At 39.7% G+C, this 20,765-nt stretch overlaps 1 protein-coding gene across 4 annotated transcripts in view; it reads left to right on the forward strand.

Annotated features, from left to right (window-relative positions):
- Window positions 1–20,765, forward strand: part of PDE1C (phosphodiesterase 1C) — a 500,442-nt gene that overhangs the window by 113,255 nt on the left and 366,422 nt on the right. For all 4 annotated transcript variants that reach the window (XM_043540641.1, XM_037890096.2, XM_043540642.1 and 1 more), the window contains exon 2: window positions 16,450–16,500. In XM_043540641.1, coding sequence (XP_043396576.1) covers window positions 16,450–16,500 — 51 coding nt within the window. The remainder of the gene's footprint in view (window positions 1–16,449; window positions 16,501–20,765) is intronic.

Raw genomic sequence — 20,765 nt, forward strand, 5'->3', positions numbered from 1 at the left:
AAATTCACCCGGGCATCCATGAAAGAACGCATTTTTAGCTTTGTATCAAAGGTGGTGGCTGTATCCATACAGTATTTTGTAGTAACCAGAACAATTGCTTCCAGAGTACCGATTGCACTGATTTTCTGTATTGCACTCAGTTTAATATATTCTACAGTGAGAGTGTAAAGTGATGTGGCACTATTGCATTCCAGAAACAACAAAGAATTGGATGGTCCCACAAAATTGAATGGTATGCAGTTTTACACCTGAGGCTTTTTTGGAGAGCTAATGACTGGTGCTTTGTATTGGCCATCGGTTCAGTTCCCACTTTTTCATTCTCCAGTCTGGTTGGCTCAGGCTAGATATCCTATGGAGATGGCAGGCTCAATGCTTGGAGGGTGGAGGCAACAACCCCCAAGACCTATTGAGTGAGAGTTATTAATGGGCTCAGAAGGGAGTTGCACCTAGTGGTACTTCTGAGACAAATATAGAATCACAAGGTTAGAAGGAACCTCAGGGGTCACTTACTCTACCCCCTGCCAAGAAGCAGGATTTGTTGTGGCTAAACCGTTCAGGACAGACTATCCAGCCTTCTTTTGAAAACCTCCAGTGAAGGAGCCTTCCACAATCTCCCTAGCCAGTCTGTTCCATTGTCCTACTGTTCTTATAGTTGAGAAGTGTTTCCTGAGATATGTATCACACTCCAGCCTGTGCTGGAGTCTGGTGGTGGCTGTGCTGGTGAGAGGGTTGAAAGGAGGAAATTCTTGGGGTTGCAACAAGGAGACAGAGCACCCCTCTTTAAGGAGGGACAGTGATCCCCTTGTTTAATAAGGAATACTTACCTGGCATGAGTTGGGATACCCAATCAAGCAACCTAAGCCATTGGTGACAGTATGCTGAGCATTTATTTTCTACAGTGCACAGGAAAAACAGAGGTAACCTATGTTAGTTGCTGAGTTGTGGGCTAGCATTTGTTGCATTTCCTTCAGCTGTTCATGGTCACACTAGTGTTTTTTTGTGAACATTTTGAAGGCTGTTGTGCTGCAGCCACACTTTGAACAACAGCATCATTTTTTTCTTTTAAATAATGCTCTGCAGGGGAATAAAGGTGCCCTCAAGAAATTCACATGGGACCTCATTTACTAGCATTGCGAAATTCAAATCCAGGGGGTCACATCCACAGGAGCTTATTGTCAGGCTGTGCTTTACCGACAGAAAAAAAGTTTCCATGGTAACTATGTAATGAATCTGCTGGAAAATGTTTTCCAAAAGAACCGCCCCCCCCCCCCCCCCCCCGGCCTAAACATTTGTGAAGCTACGCAGCTTCGATGCTGTGGCTATAATCTCTCATGGCAAAGCCTGAGATTTTTAACATGTCCCATTACTTTCAAAGATATGAACACAAAAGAATCCACACAACCAGGTTAATGGATCCAGTTTTAAAGGAAATAATATTTAATGCTAGAGCATGTGCTCTCCCTTGCACTTTTTCTTTCCTTTTGCCCAGAAACTCAGTGCTGCTGTTCTCTGGCACTTTATAAATTTGTGGTAGCACATTAGTACTGTAACAAATCCAAGTTGTTGATTTTAGCATCACTCAACATATTTGTTTCACTTTCCAATGTACTACAAATTCTAAGCTTTAATTTTTTCTGTTGCCAAGATACAAGCATCAAATAATTGTCCTCTATTGTTTCTTAATGGTGTGTGTGTAAAATGTGTGACAAGTTTTTTTTTTTCCTGCTAGTTCTTTGCATTAATAAGTCAGGTCTCCTTTTATTTCCTACTTCTCCAAAGATCCTTTGGGCAGCTATAGAACTTGTATGATCATATTACAAATACCAAGGAAATTTGATTCTGAGGAATTTAGAGGGGAAAGAATTTTTAGACCAGCTGTTGAAAGCCTTTTTTTAGCTTTGCTTTTGTTAATAACTTTATTTAACTCAAATGCCTCACAAATAGTTGGGAAAAGAGATCCGTTGGTTAAACATTCAGCACACCTGTACCTTTAAGGGATGAGAGAGCTTCCTCTCACTTCTCTGGTCCACCAATGGCCAAAACAAGGAAGATACAACTACTTTATGCTGATGTACCTAAGGAAAAAACAGGTAGAAAACACATAGCTGTGAATGCTGTCATTATGCATCTTGTATTTTCCGCTGAATGCATCCGATGAAGTGAGCTGTAGCTCATGAAAGCTTATGCGCAAATAAATTTGTTAGTCTGTAAGGTGCCACAAGTACTCCTTTTCTTTTTATGCATATTGTGTTTTTCTACGTCGTCGTGACTTAATGCGGTGTGTCCCTTCTGCAGAATTTGCGGACTCCTCTATCATTGTCAGACACTTTACAGAACACTTGCTCTTGTTGACTAAATTACTAAATGTCAGTGATCAAAAATGGGCATCTTTCAATACCTTTGCTAAGGGTGAGGGGTAGGCTTAGTCCTCCCGCTCATAAAGCACCCGAAGGCAAATACTGTTGAACTGTTCTAAAATTAGTGCATTTTGCTCTGCATTTGTTTTCATTAGGACAGTGTCTGGAAACAGAGGACATTGTCATTCCATTATTTTCTTAATGCTTTTATACAGTGTGGTGGGGAGTCTGGACCTGCTTCCTGTGGAACTAATAAAAACAAACCAGCTCATTTGTGTGGATTCAATGCCTTTATTTTTCCATGCATCCCTATAAGAGATGCAGTTAGCATTTGGAGTCATCACAGTGGCCACTTGCTATTTGCAGAGCAAGCTGTTTGTTAATGGATGCACTGAAAGGAAATTTAGCAATTAAGTGACAAGTGTGGATGCTGCTGTTCTGCTTCTTAAAGAGAGCCACATCCTATAGATTTTTAGCCTTTTATTTGCAACTTTGGCTTATTTTTAATAAGGTCTTTTCAGTACTTTGCAGGAGTGTAAGTTGAATGGCATCCAATCATGATAATTTCAGCAGCTTTTTCCATAATTAGGTTCTATCATTTTAGCTGTGAAGATATTTTTATATACATTTTTTTTCAGAAGCAGGTAGGTAAATTTAGAAACCTGGAAATGCAAACACCAATGTGATCTGAATCCTCCATTGCTTCCCCTTTTCTTATACCTGATTCAGCTGCCCAGTTTGGCCATAATGCATAGAGTGGAGTTTTTTTTCTACCCTTTGAAAATACGATGGTGTTGCTCAGAAGTTGGTAACTCTTGCTTTTGGATTGTTGAGCCAAAATGTAGTGTGAATCAGTGTATAAATTTGATTCAAAGTGACATTTCTGAAATCAACCACGCTTCCATTATGCCCACCAACAACCTACGCTGAGCTTGAGTGCTCCAAAATCAGATGAAAAAACATGGACATTCCGTGTTTGTTTCCAATGCCGGGTTGAATAGGAAGCAGTTTCAAAATTGAGCCATTCATATTTGCATCTGCATACAAAGCACAGCCCTAGATGATAGGCTTAGGAATAGCATGGAGCTTCGAATCATGGCCTTTCCAGTCTAATATAAGAACGATGACTCAAACTTCTAATATAACATGCACTCAAATGAACATGCTCAGTGAATCAATTTATTTTTTGACAGTTGGGTGGATGATTGAAACAAAGCAGAAGAACTTCCTTAAAGAAAAACGTACATTGATAGGCTCAAACCAAAATTTGGAGCCAAATCTTGAACTTTGAGAAAGTTCAGATTCTTTGTGACTGGGTTTCTCTCCAGTGGGATCTAAAATCTAGATCCAGATATTTGAATCCCATAGATCTAGGGGGACGAAGAGTATCTGGGAAATATAGAGGACACAATACAATTCAGAGAGTTGGGGAGGACCATCTATAGATTTACCCCCAGCAGTATTAGAAGCCTCAAACTCTCTTTATACAGGACTGTCCATAGCCCTACTTCTGTCAGCAGAAGGTGGTAATTTCAATAGCGAATAGTTTCTCTTCTGAGCCCCTTTATGTTTAGTGTAAACTTCATAATCTGGAACTTCTCGGTTTTACAGGCTATAAGACTTTATCATTCTCTGGGATATTTTTTCATGCCCCAGAATACAGACTGAGGTTCTAACACTCCATATTATGCAAGTGCTTCTGAGAGAGACTGTGCAATCTGGAACAGGAGATTACCAGAACCTACAGCATCAGGTAGGACCCAGCTGTTACATCCCAGATCTTTTGCGTGAGGGAAATGAAGTGCAAGTAGGGAACTGTTGAAGTTACCCAATTGCCCCCAAATATCAAGAGTTTGGGCTTGGATGGGGCAGAGGGTCCAAAGCTGTTAGTTTAACCTTAGCTTCAAAGACCTTTTTGATTCTTCACCAGTGAATTTGGAGCCACCAGTGGAATTGCAGTAAAAATGGGTTTGTGCAGTTGAATCATGCACCAAACCAAGTTATTGTCCTGCAAATAACCAGCAGGATCCTGGAGTACTGTCTAGCCTGGGATGAGAGCTTCAGCTGCACCAGATATAGGTGCAAGGTTTAGATCTGGAGGCTGGGCTTTTCCAAGGAGCCTCAAAGATTTGGGCACCTAGCTGTCTCAGGCTTCTTTGACAATCCCAATTAGAAGTCTTAAGTGTTGCTGGTTTTATACGTGCAGGGTTTTTATTTTATTAGAAATGGTTTACTTATTTTTAGTTCATTTTTGAGTTAAAATGGACAAAAGCACTCTGAGGACTTGTACTGCTGGGTTGTCAGCAATGTAACGCCAGCTTTGTTTTCCACTAACATGTGGGAAACAAAGCACCTGTGTGTATTCTATGCAGGCCAGCCTAATACTATGTTTGCAGCATGCTTCACTGAGGTTCATGATTTCTAATGACTTTGCTTATCCAAAGGTCACCATCTGGAACTAACTCATCTGACTTTTTATTCTGAAGGAACAGATTGAGTATATTTAGAAATGTGAGACTCTCTCTAGAATTCTTTGTGATGCTACGGTACAGCATCACACTGAATTTCAATAAGGCAAAATTCACTTGGATTAATCATAAAATGAGTAATAACCAGAAAATAATAATATGATAGTCTGCAATATCTTTTGACTTGTTAATGGGAAGTCAAGATAGGAAGAGTGACTCAATGTCAGTTATGTGGATACTTTTCTTGAGTTATTCAGTTTTCTTTGCATCTGCTGTAGCTGCTTAAAGTGTGTTTTCAAGAATTAAAATGGTGTAGTGTTAAAATTTTACATGTTATAAACTTGTAAATTTTACATGTTATAAACAGCTGAGGTTTAAAGAACACTAAGTGAATGGCAATTCATATGTAAAAAACATAGTGGAGCAGACAAGTGTTCCATCTAGTCCATTAGTCTCTCTTTAACTGTGACTGGTAACAGCTGCATCAGAGGAAAATACCAAAAACCCTTGTGGCCAATTATGGAATATCCTGCTCATTGGGAAGTTTCTGTTTAAGCCCCTCAGAGACTTTTAGATTTTATTATTCCCTGCTGCTCAGCCTTGGACTTGACATCCTGGCTTGAGGCAAAGGATGTTGCTCACATCTTAAGCAGGAGTTGTCAGAGGAGAATCAAGGAACAATAAAGTAGAGTCCTATTTTATGGACCTGCCAGAGAGAGTGGTAATGGAGGGTAATTTTTTACCCTGGGGCTAACTCCTTTTAGTAAGAAGCAGTCTTGAGGAAGAATGTGGTGGGACCCCTGAATTCAGTGGTGACTGGAAAAGAGGAGCCTGTCAGTTTCTGAAGGGGGAGCTGGGAGGCTAGGCTGAGGCAGACGAAGGCTGTAGGCACACGCCACAGTAGTTGCATTTTCACAACTGAGGGGAAGTCCCTGCCCTTTGTCTGATGGTCTATTGGCAAAAGCTGCCGCTGATCAGGGGAGGCACAAGGGGCAGGGACCTTAAAGCGCTGCCATGGTAGTGCTTTAATGTGGGCTGCATACAGGCTGATACTGGCTTCTTACCGGTACGCCATACCGGCTCATTTTCACCCCTGCATCCATCTAGCATGGTTTTCCATTTGTTTGGACACAGAACTAAAAGATTCTGTTATATATTTTGATAATCTTTGAGTTGTTCAATCAACGTGACCTCAGCAACACAAGGCTTGCCTTTGGGTCAGTACAGGCAAGAAAATGCAAAATTGTAAGCAATGCAACACAAAGGCTAGTGTAAGATGGTAGAGTGATTTGTATTTGTGTATATATGTGTGTGTGTGTTTATGTACTGTGTGTGCACACATATTAATTTAACTTATTACACACACACAGCCATATTATATATTAATGTAAGGAGAAAGTAAACATAAAAGCTCCCCAGCTTGGGGGTCTTTGACTGCTGGTGCAGAACTTGATACTCCCCCTTCCCACCTCACAGGAAACTACTGTTTTAGCCCTTTTTCTGAGCTCTCATGCAAGGAGAGGGGAACACTGAAGTTTAACCCTTTATTCACTGAGAACTAGGTAGTGCCCCTCATCATCCTGTCCCAACTATGCATCTCTGCTTTTCATAAAATGTATTGCATCCCCAGCAGTTTTCATTGTTTCAGTGAGAGCTGCTGCATGTTCAACACTTCTGCTGATCAGGCCACTAATTTAGATGCCTAAATATAGACTTAAGCACCAAATTTTAGGCAAGAATTGAAAAATATCTTGGTGATACCTTTTATTTCTCCATTTAATTCTTATTTTGATCAGTTATAACAGGATTATCTCAGTGTTCAACATGGGGGGGGATGCTTTTCAGACTAGCAAGAGGATATTTCTTTAAAATACCAAATCTGGAAAGAAATAGATATATTGTTTTTTATACTTTGAGTTTCCTGGATGCAGCAAAATTCCTCAGCTGATGACTGAAATCTCACTGTGAAACTGATAGTTTCCTTTTGTCCACCTTTGTCAGTTGACATCTTCCTGGGGAATGTGTTGTTTTCTCTGTTGTATACAGATCTCTGCTATTATCTTGAGAGCCTAAAGGATTAGTTGATGATGAAAACATGCAATTAATTCCTTACTCTCAGACTGCTGGGACCTCCAGCAAATGAAAATGTTTGTTCATTGATTTTAGTTAATGTAGTTCAATTTTTCATCTCATGTGCAATTGGCTTTCAACCCACACTAGTGACTGCTTTCCTGTTTTTGTCATTGATGCAAATGGACTAAGCCATCTAATTTACAAAATAATCTGTTTTAGTACTAAATTACTCCAGTGTGTGCCAGATACATATTTGTGACATCCTGGGGAACAATTCAGACCAGTGCGGGGGGCTGTGTCATTCCTGCCCCGCTACTTGGGTGCCTTACAACGGCTTGCTGAAGTAGCTCCCACCTGGGCCGCTCACAAACAGCTTTTCAGCATTCTAGCCACACTCTGAGTGTCGGTGTAACTGCAGCCTGCCATTTTCACCCTGGCTTTCACTGGCATTTGCTTATAGTGCAGGGTGACACCAACACACCCTCAGTCCTGGTTTTCCCCCCAGAAAATATGTTCTGTACTGCCCAGTCAGCTCCTGGACAGTACATATATTTTAAGTCCATTATTCCTTTAAGCTTATTATTTTAAATAGACTTACCCAGACAATTCAACTTAAAAACACTGGATTAAATAAAATAGTAAAACAAGTTTATTAAGTTTATTACAAAAAGAAATTTTAAGTGAGTACAGGTACTGAGGCATAAAAGTTAGAAAAGGTTACAAGAAAAATAAAGATAAAACACTTACAAATGCCTAACTTAATAAACTATATTAGATTCAACCAAAATTTCTCACCACATGCTTCCAGCAAGGTTACTGACCAAACTCTTCATGTCGGGACCTTTTCTCCCAAAAGTTTCAATGGCTGTTTCCTTTTGTCTTCTCAGGCGTAGAGAATGCAATGGGCAGGGAGAGAGATAGAGAGAGGAATGTCTTGGAGTGTTTGTCTCCCCCCTTTAAAAAAACATTTCCAGCTGGAACTAGAGACAATCAGTGTGGAAGGGTGTTCTCTGCTCTTTCTTTTTCACCTGTTTTGAGGTTCCTTTGTTTTCCCTTGCTGCTTGATAACTCTGCTTACGGCTCAAATGCAAATCAAGGCATATATACACTTTTGTTCAAGACAGGCCTGTTAGACCAATTGGGTGCTACGTGACTTTGGACATCATACAGGGAAATCTTGTAACTTCACATACAATGTTGCCACACATTTTATCGGGACAGTACTGATCAGCAAATTGAGTTTTCAAATGATACCGTAGAAGGATACCTTGAACAAAGATGAACACAATACTGTAGCGTGTAGGGGTAAATACTGGGGTGTATTCTGTCACAATATTGCTACCTGACTTTGCTCTGCTTTTGGGTCTTCCATTTAGTGCTGCAAGAGGTCAGGTCCATTGTCTTCTCTCTGAGTTCTAAAGAAGTCTTGCATTAGTGTGTTGCTGCCGTTGGTTGTTGTCGTATTTGCAGTTGCACAAGTTTCTATGGTTTCTGTGCTTCTCCAAGCTTCCTTGTGAATGAGCATGCTCTTCTGCTATATTTTATGTCCATATTTGATGCAACTTCTTCCCCACATTGTCTGCACCGGGCATTGAGGCTTTCTGTTACTCAGTTTGCTATCTCTGAGTCACCCAATGCTTCACACCGCTTCAGAAGTTTTGGACATTCTTCATCTAAGCAGGGTATATAAGTCTTTTGGATTTAGTGGCTGCTTTGTAGACTGCTTTGTAGATGCAAGTGTAGGCATTTTCTACAAGAGTATTATGTGGCAGGCACACTATATACTTCTCAGGCAGCTCTGAGTATTTTTTCCAGTCTGCTCTTCTGTATTTCCACCTCAATCTAGGGACAGCACTTACTGTGGATCATTATTTCTATCCAAGTAAGAATAGGCAGGGGGTGGGAGGGCGCTGACTGTGTGGGAAGTTTCGAAGAACTCTGCAGGAGGCTGATAACAGTTGGCTCCCTGCTGAAGTGACCCAACTTAGGTCAGGAGAGTAGCCCTGTTTCCACTGTTTGGAGAGAAAAAGGTGATTGACTGCCTAGAGGGAGGGAGGAGTGGGGGAGATAGATCATTTATAGAAGTCTAGGAGAGCCAGTCCATTTTTATCATATTCTCTGTAGCCCTATGAAAAGTGGTGGCTGTTGAAGTTCACAACATGGAGGGATGTTGAAGTATTGGTAAAGGTAGGGCGTTCCAGGGTTCATCAGGAGGTTTTTAAACATTCACAACTTTAAATTGAGTGAGTCTTTTTTATAACATCCCAGTGAGGCGAAGTACTTGGTAAGGTCTCCATATCATCAGTATCTGATTTCATAGAAATGGATCTGTCATATTTCCATGAAGAATGTTGTAGCCTCTTATTGTCAACCAACTGGCACGGAAAGAATCGCTATGCGTTTCTTGGAGACAGATAATGTTGACTCTGTGACAGGCTGCAAAATCCTCTATTACTGACTTTTATCAAGCACTTTTCAACTGACAGCCCCTCAACACTGAGTTGAAAGATGGAAAGCGAAGAACCAACAAGTACCACTTCAGTACTATTGTAACCAGGATCCAGATTGTCCAGATTTGATCTACTATTTGCTGAGCAAAGGGTACTCATACAGTGAGGATGTAGCAGCATTGTGCTTGTATTTATTGAGCATATTTAATCACTTTAATTTTTCAGAGCAGAACTGTACTTTAAGGGCCTTATTCTCCACTGTCTTGTGTCATCATTTGCACCTGTGAGGGTGTAAAATGCCACCAGCTCGTATTTCCCCTCGCTCTTGTGCTCGTGGTAGCATTTTATACTCATAGCACAGGTGCAAAGACTACACTATGTTCAAGGCTGTAGAGATGCATGCTCTGAAAGTACAAGGTAGTATCCCTTTTTTAGCAAGGATTTTTCTCTCCAAGTGCCTGGAAGTGCTGCTGGCTGATAGAGTGCTGTGAAATTAACTCTACATATAAGCTGACCAGTGGTCAAAATTTTTCATTTTCAGTGTTCTGAGAAAAAAGTTAGAATTTTCCATAGAAAATTTTGACAAACCTTATTTTTTAAGTGGTCCACGGGGGAAAAAATATTCCATTTCCTGGCTAGCTCTACCCACAATGTCAGACTACAAATACACTTTAATTGGAGTCCTATTCCTAAAATTTCTTGCAATCCTTTTTGACAATGTTTTGTTTCATTTTTTGCCAACTGCAGGCATGACAGTGGAAAAATCTGCTTTTTTTCCTCTTGCTTTCATTCTTAAGTTAACAGCTGCATCTTGAACCACTTGCAATTCATTGTCTCATGCAGTGATCATCCAGTGTATGAGGCTGTACAGTGGAAATGTTTCTTATTTACTGATGTCAGATTAGTGCCTTCCCAAAGGCACACAAACAGCTGTTAGTGTGCTGTAACCTGATTGTGTTAAATAAATTTGAAGTAAACACCAGAAATTGTGGGGCTGAGCAATTATTTCAGAGACCTACTCTCCTAGGGCCTGACCCAAATCTCCTGGAAGTGGAATGGAGTATTTCCATTGATTCTAATAAGAGTTGGGCTAGGCACATTTACTATGGTAGTAATGCTAGAATTTTAGATAAAATCATCTCTCTTGCTTTCAGTCTCTGTGTGATTTGAGACCTCTTCCTGTTCATCACTACATTGTCCTGAAATGTCAGTAGATTTTTAGAATATTTACTAATAGACTGACTGTGTTTGGCTGTTATGCAGGTGTGAAGGGTGGGAGGGGGAAACTGTAAAGGACCCTCAACTCCCTGTGTATAAAAGCCCGCAGCACTTGCAGTCCCTATGCTCAGAGAAGCACACTCTGTTCTCTTTGTACTCTCGAAAGGGGCTTATGACACTGGGGATTAAAGAAGTGGAAGTAGTCCCCACCCTATAAAGGGCTGTACCAGTAGGCATCTCCTTACGTATGCCTGGAGCTCTGGGAGGCTTTCTGCTCATAGAATGTCTGTAATAGACATTGGTTTACACCTACCCCCTTTTTTTTTCAGGCAAGCCAGTAAATAAAATCTGACTCTGTCTGTGGGGAATGGATAAATTGGCACAAAATAAATTAATTGCTTTTATCCGGTTACACGTATCCTGGACTTGCTTCTCTGCTACTCTTCTATTGTGTGTTCCTAGTCTTTCAGTTCTGAAAACATTTTCATGTTTGTCAGTGGAACACAGATGATGTGAAATCTTGTGCTTGTAGAGTCCGTGGATGTGCTTTCAAGGATGCACACTTAAGTTACCTGAGGGAGCAAAGCGTCTTCCACAGTAAATTAATTTTCTTTCAGGAATCTGACTGATCTACAGTTTAATTTCCTTTCATATGGAAAACATTTAATCTGTTAGCATATTTGACAGTTTTCTTCCAATGATTGAGCAGGTATAGCATGTGATGCGCATAAAGGCAGCTAAGCAGAGAGCCTGCACATATTTTCCCAGACACATTTAGAATTGGTTTTGAAAACATGAGACAGACTTTCACCATTTGTACATAGAGATAATAGTTGTCTGTTACAGGAGTATTTTGAAATGGAACCATGTCTACAAAGTGATTTGTGATCTTCAAAAGGAAAGCATTGAGGAAATGTAAAATATTATATAATGATTAAATCTATGAGAAATTAAATTAATGCTGTGCCTTTTCCATTTAAATACCTTAAGTTTTAATAAACTGAGCAGGCTTTTTAGTCCATAGAGGTGTGCATTATTCTGATATACATTTTTTTTAATCAGCAAAAATAGCAAGTGACATAGATTCAACACTCACTTCTCCATAAGTTAGTGGTGTCTCTGCTGACTCCTTTTCCTGTATTACACCACCCGCTTTAATGCTGGCTACAGTAGTGTCCATGCAGCTCATATATTGAATTGCTGAAATTATTGAATGGTACTGTACTCGAGCACAAAAGGAATCCTTGGAGAGCTAACAACGTTAGGTAGAGTTAGGTAGGGAACAAACTGTTCTTTGATTCAGAGACCTGTGGGACCAGCTCACTTAGCTTTCCATGGATCGTGTGCGTGGAATTTAAGTAGTGATGGGTGAACTTCAAAAGCTTTAGAGGTTCCGTTCAGATGAAGTTTCCATGGTTATCTGAAAGATATCAGCTGCTTTGGTCTCAATACTGGACTGAAAATTGCACAAGGAGCGATTTTTCTCATGAGATTTCATATGCTTCTGGTTGGATCAGAAATTCCACAAGAATAGCTTTTTTTTAAAAAATCATATTGTGGTTCTTCTGCTTATGGTCCTGGTTACTGAAAAATTGGCCAGTATGACCTAAAATAACTAGTAATGATTATCTTTATGTCTGCAGTATTGCCTTGTATTTTCCCCATACTTATTATTCTACGAAATAACTTACTTAGTTCCAATACTAACTGTTAAAAATTATGTAGTTATATCAAGCGGTTGCCAAGCTTTTAAGGAGAGGTGAATGAAAATGAGAAAAAGGGTGTTTTAACTTCAAAGAAAGTTCTTTTCAAATTTTGCATGAATTGTGTGCTTATATGTGTATGTGTGAAGAGTTCTTGCTTTATTTAAAGCAGTGTGTCCATTTCTAATATTTTTGTGTTTAGTTCTTGAAAAAGTGATTTGTGGCTTTTGTTGGCATCTCATTTGTTAAATGGCAGAGTGGGGAAGATATGCGGTTGTCTTTATCTGTCAGTCTGAGCGAGTTATTACTACAAATTGGTATATTTTTTTTCTTTGAATTGTACTAGAGATTTTTGACAAAGAACTTTTGACAGCTTGATTGATTGAGGAGGTATACTGCTGAAATTGCTACCTTTTTAAATAAAAAAAAAGGAGATAATACGCTTGTCCAGTGAAGTTAAAAATTTGAGAACTGGCTTAATATTTAAACTGGCATACAATGCACATATATTTGAGTAGTCTATTTTAGTCTGAGAACAAACTATGCATATCATATATTTACTATTGCAATAATAACAAACTGAAAGGGTACAAAAAGAAAAGGAGTACTTGTGGCACCTTAGAGACTAACCAATTTAAATTTAAATAAATTGGTTAGTCGCTAAGGTGCCACAAGTACTCCTTTTCTTTTTGCAAATACAGACTAACACGGCTGCTACTCTGAAACCTGAAAGGGTACAACTTCTGGACATTGTGATGAGTGGTTGCGAAACATAGTGCATTTGATATGAGGGACTCCGATTGGAACTGATATTTTGCTGCCCATTAAGACAGATGACCATAGATAGCAGGGGAATGTTAGCCCAATTTTCACTGTAATGAGAATAACTTATTGTACATTAACTGTCTATAGCAGCTCTTTGTGTCTTAAGGAAGAACCCAAATTGCTTTATAAACTACACAGGTAATACTAAAGCGAGCACTGATATTTAACCACCTCTGGGTAGAATGCAGAAGTTAAGGAACAACTGCATATGTGCACAGCTTAGCACAAAAACTGTTTAGGATTGTAATTGAAGGCCTGCACAAGGAAAATTCTATGAGTGTTTGCACTAACAGTGTAAATACCATCTTGAAAGCCCTCTAGTCACATGTCATCCATTAGAGACCAAAACAAGACCATGTGATCTAGGTATCCAGTCACATGGCACAAATACTACTGTGCAATATGAATAGCACTATAATGGAAGTGGTAGTCCCAGTGCCAACTCAACTGCGATCTATCCATAGGCAGTATTACATTGGTATAACCATTTGTTGAACAACAAATATTTTTGTACAGTCTAAAGCCCTGATCCTAAGCAGGTGTAAATTGATGTATTTGTCCTGTAGTCGGTAGGGCTACACTGACTTTCACCAGCTAAAGATCTGGTCCTAAAAGTCTGTTTGATAATTTGTGAATAGAAAAAGCGGCACTGTGAATAGTTGGCCCTACACTAGTGTGGACCCATTTAGTGATATCCCCAAATCTTCTCCTCTTCTTCCTCACCTTGTGCAATGGTTCTGCCACTAAAAGACCTCTGCACCTGTTGGGGAGTGAGTAGAATGGATTTGAGATCAATAGAAGCTAAATTACTATAGGTGTATCTATGCTACTAATGTGGCCCTCCCTTACTGCTGTATTTGACATCTCACAATCTCAATGTATTTATCCTCACAACAACGCTGTGAGGTAGGGAAGTGCTATTATCTCCATTATACAGATGTGGAACTGAGGCAAAGAGAGGCTAAATGACCTTCCCAAGGTCATGTAGGAAACCCATGTCAGAACAGGGACTTGAAACAGAGTATCCCAAGTTCTCCGTTAGTGCCCTAACCACTGGACCAACTTTCCTTATGCAGAAGATAGAAGTAGTAAAAAACAAAGTAGAATAAAAATCTGAAGGTGAAATCCTGGGAGTTTTGCCATTGACTTCAGGGCAAGGATTTCACACTCTAAATTGGAGTCCCTCAGCCATCATTCATCAATGTCACTTTTGTATAATGAAGTAAATATTACCTCATGATTTGCATATTAGGTTCTGGGAGGAGATTATCTGAAAAGTGCAAATCATTTGTGTGTGCATTACTCCTATTAATGTTAATGGAATAGATCCCAAAATGCCATATTTTCTTTTCTACATGAGCTGTAGCAATTTAGTAGTGTCATTCTGGGACTTTCCCCAGTTTGCTTGGAATTTATTGCTGTAGTGGTAGCATTAACACTATTTTAAAAGGGTAGTTGGCTTTTTAATTGTAAATCCAGACATCATTCTTAGCTGCAGTATGTTACGGTCCAATTTGCAAACATGGAAGCCTCAAATTAGGTGTCCAGTTACTTGTTTCTGGTGTTCAAATGAGCATTCAGAATTTAGGGGCTAATTTTCAGAGTTATTGATCACACCATATGAAAATCGGACCCTCATTATTTTGAATTGCATCAGGCTTATGCTTGGTTTTAAAAATCAGCCAAGAGCACAACATAAAAAGGGGTAGGTTGTGGTTGAAGAAATAGACTTAAAGGTGACATGACCTTACATGTTACCACAGAAATACACGCAATCTCCTTGGGTGTGCATGGTGACTTACTTTCTTAGACCTTTAAAAGTCAACTTCTTTCCCACATTTGACTAACAAAGATGTTCTTCCTCCCCAAGCATTTGTCAGGTTTTTGAGTTAGTGTTTAGGGCTTGTCTATACTGCCGCTTAGGTCAATGTAACTTACATTGCTGAGGGGTGTGAAAAAACCACCCCCTGAGCAATGTAAATTACATCGACTTAAAGTGGTGTCTCCACTGCTATGTCAGCAGGAGATGGTCTCCCTCTGACACAGCTTCTGCCTCTCATTGAGGTGGAGTAATTACGTTGACGGGAGAGAGCTGTCCCATCGATGTAGTACGTCTTCAACAGATGTGCTACATCTGTGCTGCTGAATCGATGCACTGGCGCCGATGTCGCATGGTAGTGAAGACAAGTCCTTAATAAAACAAACCCCAAAGCACTTCAAACACTCTGGAGAGGGAAATCCCTTCTTTAGTTACAAAGGTTTCATTTGCATAATGTTTCTAATGACACAAACCTTCCAGTTCTTCAGTTCTCCAGAGTGTCTTTCAGGAAAAAATATGGGAAACAAGACTGGAATTTCCACTGTGAAAAACATGTGAGGGGGAAAACACCTCTGAGAATTTTATACACTATAAAAAACACAAAAAAAGGAGAGAACTCCTCTCCACTCCCTCTCTCCCATCCCTTTCCATTTTTCAGATGCAATCCTAAAAAATCTGAGATTGTTTCTACACACCCCTCTCTTGGGCTGCTCTCATGAATGCTCATAAGGAGGAATAATTGATAGGCTTGCCGCAAAGTTCTCATTAGAAATCAGCATCAAGTTCCCCTGTGCTCATCACCTTGCTTTTATACATGTTCCTTTACTGAGAGAGATTGAAAATCAAATGGAAGGGATTATACAGTATAATTCATCATAATAGCACCATCTGCTGGCTAATTTGAGAATTATAGTTGCCCATAAACTCCATTGTAATCTTTCTGAGCATTTAGATAATACGCGCTATCCCAGTTTTGATAAATGTAAAAAGACTTGAGAATAAGAGGGGAAACCTGAAATGAAACTGGATATTTTTTTGAAAAGATTTTGTTTCAACATACTGTGTTGTCTTCATGGAAGTTTATGAAACCACTTTCTTGTCACAATTAGTTTTTCTTGCATTTGATGCTGTAAGGGAAAGATTGTTCTCACTGGTATTTCCAGTCCAGCTTGGAAGCAGCATCGACCAGATATCTTCACAAAAGGACACCCTTCCTTGTATACCATCCTCACTTCTGCTCTGGCTCTGGAGGTTGAGTCTGATCTCCCCACTGAGAGCGGCCATTCAGGGGAAGGACATCTCCTGTCCCTCCCTAGCCTGGCCTGGATTAGCAGCTAGGAGCTCCCGGCTGAGGCGCTCAGCAGCATGGGGAGATTGGATTTCATGGGGGTCTTATTTCACAGTCTGTGACACGTTTTTCATGGCCGTGAAATTAGTACGGCCCTAGTTGTAGGTTTTACATGTGGGTATTGTCTAATGCTAATGAAAATACCAGTATGACCCACAAATTTTAATATAATATTTTTCTCTTTTCAGTTGCAAATGAGACAGGCAACAAAAATGCTCGACCACTTTCACGATTTGCTCGTAAGTAATCAATTTTTAACTCATTCACTTCTACACCTACTGTGTTGCATATAAATGCATCTCTGGTAAATCTCATTAACTTCATATTGCCTGCCAGTCTTGGCACCCCAGCTTACATTATAATATAGAGTTCTGGAGCCTCAAAATTCCTCCTGACCTTGCAGGAAGTGTCTGTTACAAGAACGCAATGATATTGAATGGAATTCCTTCTTCAGAGCAGGGAGAATTTTAAAGCTCTAGGACTACCTTCCTGTTTCAAGTTGCTCTTTTGTTATAAAAACACAGATGTTCAATAATTGCCTGATCCAAAGTCCACTGAAGTCAATGGAAAGTCCTTTTGGCTTCAGCAGGCTTTGGATCAGGCCCTAAAATAGTATTGCAAGGATGCTTTTTAACCAAATCAGTAAATCTTTCAGCACCTCTTGCTATATGTACACTCAGTTTGTGATACTAGAGGGAGTGTAAATTAAGCAAAAGAAAACTTGAGTCAGATATGAATCCTAAACAGGGGCATCTCTTAGCTGCGGGAATAACTTCCTTGGGCTACGAGGAAAAGTCTAAACACATGGGTCTGACACTGACAGACAGCCAACCTGTGTATGATCCGTAACAATTTAACAAGAGGCACTAAAATGTAATCAAAACAACCTACTTGTATGTGAACTTCAAAGACATATATTAGACCAGCAATCATTAACCCATTTATTTGTAGTAATAGAAATCAAGGGTGGAAGCCAAGTGTATTTGTCTGTGTTTACCTATATCTTGTTAGGAGTTTAACCATGTAACTAGATTAGCTTGTAGATGCTAATTCCCTTTCATATCTTAATTGCCTTATTATTCATGAGGATGGTTCAGTTAACCTTAAGATCAGAGATGTAAGATCCTGTAGGAAACTAATATTATCTGCATTGTCTTCAGCTTAGCTTTCTAGACTATAATAAAAAGAAAAGGAGTACTTGTGGCACCTTAGAGACTAACCAATTTATTTGAGCATAAGCTTTCGTGAGCTACAGCTCACTTCTTATGCTCAAATAAATTGGTTAGTCTCTAAGGTGCCACAAGTACTCCTTTTCTTTTTTGCGAATACAGACTAACACTGCTGTTACTCTGAAACCTATGCAATAATAAAGTACTCTAATTCCCTTATGTGAATGAATGCACTAGTTTACCTGTGTATGTAGGAAATTGAAGATTAGCTTCAAAGCAGTGGTCCACCGTTGCCTGTTCTTCCTCAGGGGAAGGTCTTGCTGTGACAAGAGGCTTGTCAGGTTACTAAAGGTCTATAAAGGAAAGTCCCGGTCTGATCCTGCCATCTCAGTCTGCTTAAACTTTAACAGGGAAGGTTTAAGGCATAAGACTGAGGTCTCCAGGTTTACTCTGGATCACCTGGAATTCTCCTTGAAGAATCTGAACAGACTATATATACACACCTGGACTGTCTATTGGACTATAACCATTTAAATTGAGTACAGATGGTGAGGCTGCTGATTTGTAAAACTCTTTCTGGAATGAAAGTGCCATTAAACTGACCTAATCTTGTAACCAATTGCAACTTTCTTCTTTTTCCTTTTTATTATTAAACCTTTAGTTTTAGTTACTAAAGCATTGGCATCAGCGGGATTATTGTGTATGGTCTGAGACTCCTATTGATCTGGGGATAAGTGTCCAGTCCTTTGGGACTGGTGAACCTCCCATATGGTGAATCAGGTTTTCAGGAATCCCTCACTATATTAGACTTGGCTGTCTAGATGGGAGTCAAGGGCAGGAATTCTTAAAGGAGACTGTATTTGACGTTTTTTTTAACCCGGGTGGTATTACAGAAGCTGTTTTGTTACTGGCTAGATGAATCTAATTATAGAATAAACCACCAGTTTGGGGGATTGTCTCCCCTATCCCTTGCAGTCTGCTCTGTGTATGGCATTCTCAGTGCGGTCCATCCAGGCTCCCGGTCACAATGGGCCATTTAAAACTTGATGGGACAAAGCACTAGAAAGTAGGATGGAGATGATTAGATGGCCTAATAGGAATTTTCCATCTCCACTATGTATAATTTTATGATGCTGTGTGATTACTTGGCAGAAGAAAGACTGCGGTCACTATTAAGAAGGTTCATTATTTGCCAACATTCAACACACGGTGGCGGGTACAATACTTAGCATAGCTAAAGTATTCAGAAAACTGGTGTCTCACTGTGGGCAAAAAAAATTTTTCTTTTCAATATACAGCACACACGCTGAATGTGTCAAACCTGCCTTTGCACCTGCAAATAGGCCCCAGAGAACACAAAGCTTAGGTGCCCATTTAAAAAATAAATACATCTGACTTTTAAGGTCATTCACATGTATGTTGGTTGAAAATTGATTTCCTCTTATTGAGCGCATCAAAAGAAAATACATCTGTAGTGCAGTATTCCCACACAGTCACATGATGGCACTCTAAGCATATTGTACACTGTATAGATGAAACATGACTAAATCATATCAGATACAATGATTCAGAGAGACTGACTGCTATGTATGCAGAAAAGCGAACAGGCTAAACTGAAGTGAGAAAATAATAAATTGTACTGGCATGTCAGTTTGATTTAAGATTTATTTTTCCCAAATTTGTGGACAGCAGAGCCTTAAGTTAGGGGACTCCATTGATTAATCGTTGTTAGTCCATAGCTAAAATAGCAAATGGTGATGAAACTGCAAAGAAAAGCAGACGAAAAACACGAAAGTTTTTTGAATTTTTTCTCAGACTTCTTTTTTGTTCATTATAGTTGGTAAAAAGTGTGATCTGGGATTGTAGTTTACTATTCAAATATCATCGGAGGCTGAGTTTTTGGGTTGAGGGCATACCATTTACTTATGCTTCAATATTCTTTTACTAGTGGGGCCAGTATAAGTCATGACATGGGGCTGAGCTGGCATTTCAGTACAAAACTAGACCTTAATAATTACATAATTTATGAAGGCAAGGATGGTTGTCTATAAAGCATAGGCCTAAACCTCAGGAAATCTGGGTTCTGTTCCTGGTTCTCCCATAGTTTTGGATCCGTCAGGCCACATTTTTAGAGATGGTGTCCACTGAATTCAATACTGTTAGCCAACTCATGGCCTTCAGGTAAGTGCCATGCATAGGAGCCCCTGCTGCAATCAATGGTTTGCTGACCATGTGAAGTGAGTTAGTTCCCAAGGCCATTTGCTGGCTCGTGGAGAGTAATATTAATAAAACATAGACAGTAACTCAATTTAGTCCTTTTGGATGATAGTCATGGTGACATGAGATGGGGTTCACGTTGGTTAATTAAAGGGGTAAAAAAGATCTTTTTTGGTAGGAGTTTGACCTTGTAACTTGGTAGCCAGGCTGCAGATATAATGACTCAATCAGTTTGGTGGTGATTACCCCTCATTAGGAGTAGTATAAGGCAGTAACTCCTATAAGGATGTGAAAAAAACCTAGAGCTAGAACTGTGTTGGCAAAAATAGAGAGATCCATCAGGCAGTAATTGTGTCAGTGTCTGCTGCAGCAACGGGTGACTCCAAATGTTATAGGGAGGTAGCAATAACACTATAATTTACTCCACATTTCCTGATTGGTGCCATATTTTAAGTGAACACACACAGCAGTACAATACAAAAACAAATCTTATCTGAATGGTATAAAAAGCAAAGTGTTCAAGGACTGGTAATTGAGGAACACCTAAATAGTGTGGGATTGTTACAGATGGTCTCAAAGCAACAACTTTAGTTATGTGTGGATTCAGGTTTTTATAGAGCTAGAGACCAGCTCTGAAGTGTGGACCTGTATCTGAAATTGCTAATATATTTGGGGGACCTAGGCTTTGAGTTCAGGACTGTTGCTATACATAATGGAGGAAAAACAAATAGGGCCATTGGCCACCTGCATCTGGCCAGAAAATTGTGCCCCATCCTCTTTAGACACAGGATCTGGCACTGATGATCTGCCTGTTCATGACCTTCAGAGCTGATTAGTTTGAAATAAAAGAGGAGTTAAATTGTAATTGTTCTACAGGCTCATGTTAGCCAATTTTATGTATTTTTAAATGCCAAGTTTCATTGTATAAAGAGATATTTAGCGATCAGCTACTATTGTGAAAGTTGCTACTACTCTTATCGCTGCAATAGTTGGCATCTCAGCATGCCATCTTTGTTATGAAGTAGTGTTGCACCATTAGGCTTTGAACAGTTGTGCTTGTGGCTATAGGGAGTTAAATCCATAAGGCTTACCGTTCAGCGTTTCAGACAACTGAAAGA

This window comes from Chelonia mydas, chromosome 2 (assembly GCF_015237465.2).
Source record: "Chelonia mydas isolate rCheMyd1 chromosome 2, rCheMyd1.pri.v2, whole genome shotgun sequence".
In the NCBI taxonomy this organism is placed as follows: Eukaryota; Metazoa; Chordata; order Testudines; family Cheloniidae; genus Chelonia; species Chelonia mydas.